Genomic DNA, 10,657 nt, shown 5'->3' on the forward strand with positions numbered 1-10,657 from the left:
ACACATCAGCTGACGCCAAGCTATGCAGTGGAATAATGTCCTTGCAGGATGTCTCTAATTTACAAGCTGACCTCAATGTTTCATTGGGCGACTATGTGGCAGAAGAGGTTTAATGTAGATAAATGTAAAGTTCTGCACTTGGGGGCTAAGAGCATCATACATACTAGGGGGAGTACAACTGCGGGAATCAATGATGGAGAAGGATCTGGGGGTTTTGGTAGATAATAAGCTCAATAATAGCATGCAATGCTGAGCTTGCAAAGTGAGCAAAATCCTTTCTTGTATTAGGAGAGGTATGGACTCCAGAGAGAGATATCATTTTGCCCCCCTGTACAAATCATTAGTAAGACCTCATCTGGAATACGCAGTTCAGTTTTGGGCACCAGTTCTCAAAAAGGATATCGGGGAACTGGAGAAAGTGCAGAGAAGGGCAACCAAACTGATAAGAGGTATGGAGGAGCTCAGCTACGAGGAAATATTAGAGGAACTGAATGCATGCTCTCTTGAGAAGAGGAGATTAAGGGGTGATATGATCACCATGTTCAAATACATAAGGGGTCCATATAGTGAACTTGGTGTTGAGTTATTTACTGTAAGGGCATCACAGAGGACAAGGGGGCACTCTTTACGTCTAGAGGAAAATAAATTTCACCTCCAAATACGAAAAGATTTCTTCACAGTAATGCCATGTACACACGGTCAGACTTTCCGAAGGCAAATGTGCGATCGGAGCTTGTTGTTGGAAATTCCGACCGTGTGTAGGCTCCATAGGACAGTTTCCATCGGAATTTCCGCTGCACAAAATTTGAGATCTGGTTCTCAAATTTTCCGACAACAAAATCCGTTGTTGGAAATTCCGATCATGTGTACACAATTCCGATGCACAAAGTGCCACGCATGCTTGTAATCAAGCAAATTAGAAGCACTGGCTATTGAACTTCATTTTTCTCGGCTCGTCATACGTGTTGTACGTCACCGCGTTCTTGACGTTCGGAATTTCCGACCAACTTTGTGTGATCTCGTGTATGCAAGACAAGTTTGAGCCAACATCTGTCTGAAAAAATCCCATGGATTTTGCTGTTGGAAAATCCTATCGTGTGTACAGGGCAATAAGAGCTGTGAAAATGTGGAGTAGACCCCCTCCAGAGGTGGTTCTGGCCAACTCAGTGGATTGTTTTTAATAAAGTCCTGGATTCTTTCCTAAATGTAAAATGTAAAATATAACTGGATACTAATATTTATAGGTAAAGTTGATCCAGGGACAAACCAATTGCCTCTCGGGGATCAGGAAGGCATTTTTTTCCCCTGCTGTAGCACATTGGATCATGCTTTGCTGGGGTTTTCACCTTTCTCTGGATCAACTGTGGGTATAGGATGGTATATTTGGGATTGCATGCATTTTTTTTTATTGGTTGAACAAAAAATATCCCCCACACCATTACACCACCACCAGCCTGAACCGTTGATATAAGGCAGGATGGATCCGTGTTTTATGTTGTTTACACCAAATTCTGACCCTACCATCTGCATTTTGCATCTGAAATTAAGACTCAACGGACCAGGCAACATTTTTCCAATTTTCAATCGTCCAATTTTGGTGAGCCTGTGTGAATTGTAGCCTCAGTTTCCTGTTCTTAGCTGAGGAGTGGCACCCACTGTGGTCATTTGCTGTTGTAGCCCATCTGCTTCAAGGTTCGATGTGTTGTGCATTCAGAGATGATATTCTGCGTACCTTGGTTGTAACAAGTGGTTATTTGAGTTACTGTTGCCTTTCTATCATCTGGAATCTGCCCATTCTTCTCTGACTTCAGACATCAACAAAGCACTTTTCTCCACACAACTGCAGCTCACTGGATATTTTCTCTTTTTCCCACTATTCTCTGTAAACCCGAGAGATGGTTCTGTTTGAAAATCGCAGTAAATTAGCAGTTCTTGAAATACTCAGACCAGCCCGTCTGGCACCAACAACCATGCCAAATTCAAGGTCACATAAATGCCCTTTCTTCCCCATTCTAATGCTCGGTTTGAACTTCAGCAAGTCATCTTCACCACGTATAGATGCCCAAATGTATTGAGCTGCTGCCATGTGATTGTCTGATTAGAAGTTTGTGTTACCAAGCAATTGAACAGGTGTATTTAATAAAGTGGCCGGTGAGTGTATTAGGTCCACTTTGTATATTTTTTGTTTTGTTTTGTATTTTTTGGGTCCTATAAGCATTTTTTCTTTTATGAGCTAGGGTGAGTCATCTCTAGAGTATATACACAGATTGGTTATAGCTGGACATATAAATTGATTGCTTGAGTACTTAAATGGTAGAGCCACTGGGCATGTGATACGATTAAGCGCTTGTTGGCATGAAACATGCCAACGCTTGCTTTTTACCGTGTCTTTATAATTTGAAATCGTTTGAAGTTTATTTAAAAAATTAAAATAAATCAAAGGTCTTATTGTTATCAGTGTGTGGTCATCCAATCTTCACGTTTGATGCCTTGCGGTACGAGCCAGATCAGCACTGATTTTCTTTTGGCTAAATAACAAGAGTGGACCAACCTAGAGCGGTGTATAGTGTTTGGACTCCTGTACACATACCCTTGAATACTTTAACTAGATAGGAACTAATCTAAGCATGGCATGTTATCTAATACATGGCTTTCATACAAGGCTGATCAAGTGTAAGATTAAAATACAACACCTCTATCTCTCTTATTTCTATTTTTCCATTACGTAGATTGACGTGTTGCAAGAAATTGTGACAGCAGTAGAAGGTAAAGTAGAAGTCTATCTAGATGGTGGAGTGAGGAAAGGAACGGACATCCTGAAGGCTTTAGCCCTTGGAGCCAAAGCAGTTTTCGTTGGACGACCTGTATTATGGGGCTTGGCCTATCAGGTAGATTGGAATTCTGTCTGTACTGTGAATAATATCACACTAGGTGTGGGGGTTAAGGCTAAATTTTGTATTGTTTCTTTTTTTATTCCAGGGAGAAGATGGTGTGAAAGAAGTTCTTAATATTTTAAAAGAAGAGTTAAAATTGGCAATGGCTCTTTCAGGTGAGCTGAGATACAATATGTCATAAATAATTTGGATATAATACATGAAGTAGAATGTTGCTGGGCAGTACTAGCACTGGGCAACAATTTAAGAGTTAGAGAACCCCAATATCTCGACTGCCCTGCCCATGCGCACCTTACTTACTTACTAGCAGCAAGTTATAAACTCATCTGGCCATTTTTTGTTTTCTGGTTAGATTTGGTGCAGTTACACATTGGAGGTCTTTGGGTACCATTGAGCAACTCTGGGCTTCTGGAGTACCCCTGAACCTTTAAGGGACAATCACAAATGTGGTCCACACTTTAGTTCGGATCGAACCTGTAAGCAAGCAGTCACTCCCGCCAAATCAGCCATGGCCAGGACTTTATTGGCCTACACAATTTGGATATGATAAGGGAAGTCGAATTTTGCTGGGAAGTTCTAGCATTGGGCAACAATTTAAGAGAGTAAGAACCACACAACTTCAACTGCCCAGCCCATGCATACCTTACTTTAGAAGCTAGTTACATCCTGATTTGAGTGGTTACCATGTTTACTTTGCTTCTTGGATTTGGTGATGTTACACACTGGAGGTCTTCGGCTGTCATTGAGTGAGTATTAGGCTTCTGGTCTGTCCCTGAACCTTTAGGGAACAAGCATTGGTTTGGTCCAAGCCTAGGATTAGATTAAACCCAAAAGAAAGCTGTCACTCCCAGCAAATTAGTGCCCAATCTTCCATGAGAACGGGCATAACTGACCTAATATAGTCAATGATGTTGGCAATGGCTCTTTCAGGTAGGTGGAGATATGTCATAAACAATTTGGATATGATCGAGGAAGCAGAGTATTGCTGGAAGGTACTAGAATTAGCCAACAATTTCAGAGAGAGAACCACAAGATCTCCACTCCCCTGCCCATGTGCGTCTTACTTTCACAGCTAGTTATAAAATGATCTGACTGGTTGCCAGTTTTGGTTTGCTTGTTGGATTTGGTGTAGATAAATGCTGGAGATCCTGGGGCTTCCGGTGTTTTCCCAAGCCTTTAATGAACAAGCATGGGTTTAGTCCAAACATACTTCAGATTGTACACCGAAGCAAGCTGTCACTCTTGCCAAATCAGCGCCCAATCAGCCATGACCAGGGCATCATTGATCTAACTTTGCCACATGGCCATATCTTGTCAATTACATTATCCAAATATGGCCATGTGGTGATATTAGGTAAATTATATTGCTAGCATCCCAGCACCTTTGTTAAGTGTGTCTGTGGGGCTATCAGAACACAACAGCTCGGCAGGGAGAATATGTTGATCTGCACTGTTAGTGCACATGGAGGAATCTGTTCAATTTTTTGTCGAGCCAACAGACTGAATAAAATGAATCTATGGGTGTATGGCCAACTTCACAGTACTAGTGCACAGAGACTGTTGTAAGCTCTTTATTGATTCTGTTTGAAAAAGGAGACCATCTGCCTTCACATTTCAAAGTCTTGCAACCCTTGAGAAAGTCAGAGCTTGCTACCACATAGAGCAGGAGTGCCCAACCTTTTGAAGAGCGATGGCCACTTAAGTAAATTGGTAACTGGTCGCAGGCCACAATGGGCGGAGCGGGAGGATAAGACAGGTCAGTGTCCACAGACACAGCCCACTCTACGCTATGGGCCCTCTGATCCAATCTGATTCGCCCAGACTGAAGGGGCAGATCCCTTCCTGTTTTTTTTTTTTTTTTTTTTTTTTTTAGGTAGGCGGGTGTAAACAGACACAAGTCCATTTACATCTGCTGCTCCATAGAGGTGAATAGTAAGTCCAATTGGGTCGGACCAATCATGTGAAAGGGGCCTAAAGCTGCTTTCACACTGATGCGCTGCGATATACCCAAAGCGCGGGTGCAGCGCAGCAAACCTGTGGATTTTCTGCGGGTTAGCTGCACTTTACCATAAACTTCTGTTATATTCTGCAGGTGTGGCGCACTTTCTGAAGGTGCAACAAACCTGCAGGTAATAACAGAAGTCTATGGCTCAATGCAGGTAACCCGCAGCTGAATTGCACCTGCGGATCAGTTTAAAAGCAGCCCAGTAACCACTGCAAAACAGATATATCCATATATACTATGAATTTAGTAGTAAACTTACCTTTAATAACTGTCTTCCATTCTGGTATCCCTGGCTGTTGCTGTCCCAGGCGGAGTGCATTTGGTATTACCGACAGGAGCGGCACCATACAAGAAGCATTGGGTTATGTGGCTCTGCTCCGCAGCCACTTGCTTCCACTACCAGTGGCTTCATTCACAAAACTGCTGCTCTGGGATGGCTGGTTGGCAACCCGTGGTCTGTACTTGCCAACCTGCCATCTTAGAGCAGGAGGTCGAGGGCCACATCAGAGGACTCTGCGGGCCACATGTGGCCCCCGGGCCACTGGTTGGGCACCCCTGACATAGAGACACACCCATACGGTGGCAGCTTTACCACTACTTTTTTGGGGGATCAGGGCGCAAGGTCTATTTCCCTACTAGAAAGTGAATTTATGTGTGTAGTTAGAGAAAGAAAGCCAAGGGTTTATTTTTGTATCCTATGTTTTATTGCTGTGGACAAGCTGCGTAAGTTACTAAATGCTGGAAATGCTGCCTTTCTATTGTTGGAAGTAGAATAAAGATGACTGCTAACTGAACTACAAGTCTTTTGACACGTAAAACAGTTTAAATGTGTATTGTAATTTAATATTTAGCTGTGAGCCTAAAGTTTTACTTTTAGACACATCGTACTGCTTGTCTTGAAAAAAAAAAAAAAAAAAAAAAAAATTCCACTCAATGTAATATAACATTAGGTCCCAAATGCATTTTTTTAAGAGCTTTATCCTAATTAGTTTTAAATACCTTCATGCAGTGACTGGAATAGGCAATTTAGGTGTAATACTTTAAAAGCTTATATAATTGAATCGGTTAATTAAAAGTGGATTTGCAGCATAGGTGTCAGGCTTCCCTGACACCTTTCATGGAGAAATTTCACCCCGAACCAAAATGTTCAAGTGATGATTGACATGCTAAACAATTCACACATCAAACTTTTTTTATTTTGTTTTTATAGTTTTAATCTGTCCATTAAAAGCTAATTCTTTGATGTTATTTTTCAATCTCATCAAAGACGAGACCGCTTATAAAAAAATTGTGTATCGCAGCTATTCATTAATCTAACATTGCTTTTTTTTTTGTAAATTACCTAAAGCGAGAGCTTATCTTCTTACTAGAGCTTAACACTGATTAACACTGCAGAAAAGTGTGAATTTTATATTGTTGATAATTCAGAGACCAAATACTGGGAATCGATGTTTCTGCAATACATTATAATGAAAGGTGGTTTGTGGTCAGTTATTTCTATTTTATGTTTGAAAGATTTATATCTATTATATATATATATATATATATATATATATTTATTTTTATAATCTTAAATATTTATAGTATTATAGTTATAGTACTACAGTTTTATATATGTATTTATACTATATATTCATTTATTGTGTGTGTGTGTGTGTGTGTGTGTATGTATATGTGTGTGTATGTATATATATATATATATATATATATATATATATATATATATATATATATATATATATAATTTTTACACACACACACACACACACACACACACACACACACACACACACACACACAGAGACATGCTATGTTTCTTCTGCAATAACACATGCTTACCTGCCTGCTTGCATGCGCAGCTCAATGCGCATTCCCAGCACACCCCGGCTCTATTGCATGCGCAGCTCAATGCGCATTCCTAGCACACCCGGCTCTATTGCATGCACAGCTCAGTGTGCATTCCCAGCACACCCCGGCTCTATTGCATGCGCAGCTCAATGCACATTCCCAGCACACCCGGCTCTATTGCATGAGCAGCTCAATGTGCATTCCTAGCACACCCTGGCTCTATTGCATGCACAGCTCAATGTGCATTCCCAGCACACCCCGGCTCTATTGCATGCGCAGCTCAATGTGCATTCCCAGCACACCCCGGCTCTATTGCATGTGCAGCTCAATGTGCGTTCCCAGCACACCCTGGCTCTATTGCATGTGCAGCTCAATGTGCATTCCTAGCACACTCCGGCTCTATTGCATGCGCAGCTCAATGCGCATTCCTAGCACACTCCGGCTCTATTGCATGCGCAGCTCAATGTGCATTCCCAGCACACCCTGGCTCTATTGCATGCGCAGCTCAATGTGCATTCCTAGCACACCCCGGCTCTATTGCATGCGCAGGTCAGTGTGCATTCCCAGCACACCCTGGCTCTATTGCATGCGCAGCACAATGTGCATTCCTAGCACACCCCGGCTCTATTGCATGCGCAGCTCAATGTGCATTCCTAGCACACCCTGGCTCTATTGCATGTGCAGCTCAATGTGCATTCCTAGCACACCCCGGCTCTATTGCATGCGCAGCTCAATGCGCATTCCTAGCACACTCCGGCTCTATTGCATGTGCAGCTCAATGTGCATTCCCAGCACACCCTGGCTCTATTGCATGCGCAGCTCAATGTGCATTCCTAGCACACCCCGGCTCTATTGCATGCACAGGTCAGTGTGCATTCCCAGCACACCCTGGCTCTATTGCATGTGCAGCTCAATGTGCATTCCTAGCACACCCCGGCTCTATTGCATGCGCAGCTCAATGCGCATTCCTAGCACACTCCGGCTCTATTGCATGTGCAGCTCAATGTGCATTCCCAGCACACCCTGGCTCTATTGCATGCGCAGCTCAATGTGCATTCCTAGCACACCCCGGCTCTATTGCATGCGCAGGTCAGTGTGCATTCCCAGCACACCCTGGCTCTATTGCATGCGCAGCACAATGTGCATTCCTAGCACACCCCGGCTCTATTGCATGCGCAGCTCAATGTGCATTCCCAGCACACCCTGGCTCTATTGCATGTGCAGCTCAATGTGCATTCCTAGCACACCCCGGCTCTATTGCATGCGCAGCTCAATGCGCATTCCTAGCACACTCCGGCTCTATTGCATGTGCAGCTCAATGTGCATTCCCAGCACACCCTGGCTCTATTGCATGCGCAGCTCAATGTGCATTCCTAGCACACCCCGGCTCTATTGCATGCGCAGGTCAGTGTGCATTCCCAGCACACCCTGGCTCTATTGCATGTGCAGCTCAATGTGCATTCCTAGCACACCCCGGCTCTATTGCATGCACAGCTCAATGCGCATTCCTAGCACACTCCGGCTCTATTGCATGTGCAGCTCAATGTGCATTCCTAGCACACCCTGGCTCTATTGCATGCGCAGCTCAATGTGCATTCCCAGCACACCCTGGCTCTATTGCATGCGCAGCTCAATGTGCATTCCCAGCACACCCCGGCTCTATTGCATGCGCAGCTCAATGTGCATTCCCAGCACACCCTGGCTCTATTGCATGCGCAGCTCAATGTGCATTCCCAGCACACCCTGGCTCTATTGCATGCGCAGCTCAATGTGCATTCCCAGCACACCCTGGCTCTATTGCATGCGCAGCTCAATGTGCATTCCCAGCACACCCTGGCTCTATTGCATGCGCAGCTCAATGTGCATTCCCAGCACACCCTGGCTCTATTGCATGCGCAGCTCAATGTGCATTCCTAGCACACCCCGGCTCTATTGCATGCACAGGTCAGTGTGCATTCCAAGCACACCCTGACTCAAGCCTGAAATGAAGTCAGACACAGTTTTGGTTTTATTCAGCTGTTTTTACCCAGTGCAACTTATAATAACATCCAAATGAAAGATATAAAACCTTTGACTTTATTTTGTATCCATCTCCTGACTTGTGCCTGTCCACAACTTTATCCCAGAGATCTTGGTGACAGTGCCATGCCTCCCATAGTTGACTGTTTGCTTCAGTTGCACCACCAGGGACTGAAATGCTCCAGGAAAGCTCTTTTCATGCTCAGCTAATCAAAATGACCCCAGCTGATCACAGTTGAAAGTCAAATGGCTTTGTGTGCTATTGAGAAGGTGATTAGCTACATCAGATTGAGTGTACAAAGCCATTTTTAGGAAGGTGTGATCCCTTTTCCAACTCGGCGATTCTGTTTTTTTATATTTTTCTTATTTTATTTTTTTTCTGGCATATTGGTGTTATATCTTTCACTTGGATGTTATAAGTTGCACTGAGTAGATACAGCTGGATAAAACAAAAACTGTGTGTGTCTTCATTTCAGGCGGCAAAGCAACAAAATGTGATTATTTTAAAGGGGGGGGGGGATTATTTTCTATACCTACTGTATTGTTTGTGGTCTCGAAGAAGACATCAGTTCTCAGCTCATGAAGGATCCCATTTATTTATTTATTTCATATTTTTATTTCTAAATATGTGACACAAAACACTTTCTGTTTATTTTTTTCTCTTTCTTTTCTATAGGTTGCTGCTCTGTGAATGAGATTGATGGGTCACTTGTGCGACAAAACCATATTTCTTCTAAAATATAGATATCTGAATGGAAAACATTTATTTCGCCCAATGATACAACATTTATCCTTTTGCAGTAGATAAAATACGTAAATGTTATTATCATACATATGGAGTTTTTATCCTTCTTCATAACCATGTATAAAGAGTTGTATTGTAATAAAGTACAGAACACTTTATGATATTTGCTCTTCTTAAATCAGACAATATAGGCAAAACATGGACAACTTTGAAATGGACATTTTTATTAGAAAACTGGACCAAGAGAATTCTATAGAGGAGTGTAAGTCTAGCCCAAAGGCTTTAATTTAAAGGTATTTACATCCAAATCACCTGAATGGATGTAAATACCTTTAAATTAAATCCGAAAGTCTGTAGTTAAAGCACATCCACTGTGACTGTGTATAGAACCAAAAATATTAGAATTGTGTTGATGTCCCAATATTTATGGACCTGACTGTACTGTAAATGTTGTATCTTATCCCTCAGTATCATCCCCTTTCTGGGATGTCGGAAACAGAATCCTCCCTCTGGGAAGGCATCTCCACTGCGAAGTGCTGCAGCCTTCTCCACAATGAGCTACTGCATGACAATTCCTAAAAAAACAAAATCTAATGCTCTCCGTGTGTGTAAAATCACTTATTAACCTCAAACTGATCCTCACATCAAAATGAATATATACTGCATACATGCAAACAGGGCCGTATTTAATATTAATTGGACCCTGGGCAAACGTTTTTTTTTTCTTCTGAATCAGGTTAGGCAGCGATTGTGATTGGTTGCTAGAGGTTACAGTGTATCATTACCACCTACTGACTGGCTGCTAGAGGTTACAGCACACATTATGGCTCACTGATTATTTGCTAGAGGTTACAGCACATGACTTCTTCTTGTTGATTGGTTGCTAAGATTACTGTACATCAATACTGCTCACTGATTGGTTGCTAGAGGTTACTGGACATCCTTACCACTGGCTAATTGATTGCTATAAGTTACTATACATTATTACTGCTCACTGCTTGGTTGCTAGAGGGTCCTGAATTTCCTTACCGTTAAAAATTATTGGTTGTCAGAGATTACTGTACATCAATACATCAATCAATGGGGATTTACACTGACCACCAATGTAGTAGGAGCATTCACAGTAACCACCAATGCAAGGAGGGA

General features: G+C 42.5%; 1 protein-coding gene across 2 annotated transcripts in view; it reads left to right on the forward strand.

Annotated features, from left to right (window-relative positions):
• HAO1 (hydroxyacid oxidase 1) overlaps nucleotides 1-9,669 on the forward strand; it is a 443,817-nt gene extending 434,148 nt beyond the window's left edge. For both annotated transcript variants that reach the window (XM_077485491.1, XM_077485492.1), the window contains exons 6-8: nucleotides 2,730-2,888; nucleotides 2,980-3,049; nucleotides 9,443-9,669. In XM_077485491.1, coding sequence (XP_077341617.1) covers nucleotides 2,730-2,888; nucleotides 2,980-3,049; nucleotides 9,443-9,510 — 297 coding nt within the window. In that variant the 3' untranslated portion in view covers nucleotides 9,511-9,669. The remainder of the gene's footprint in view (nucleotides 1-2,729; nucleotides 2,889-2,979; nucleotides 3,050-9,442) is intronic.
• Nucleotides 9,670-10,657: the final 988 nt, after the last annotated feature.

The sequence above is a fragment of the Lithobates pipiens genome, unplaced genomic scaffold, assembly GCF_037356315.1.
Source record: "Lithobates pipiens isolate NorthernLeopardFrog02 unplaced genomic scaffold, aLitPip1_a1.2 Scaffold_18, whole genome shotgun sequence".
Taxonomy (NCBI): Eukaryota; Metazoa; Chordata; class Amphibia; order Anura; family Ranidae; genus Lithobates; species Lithobates pipiens.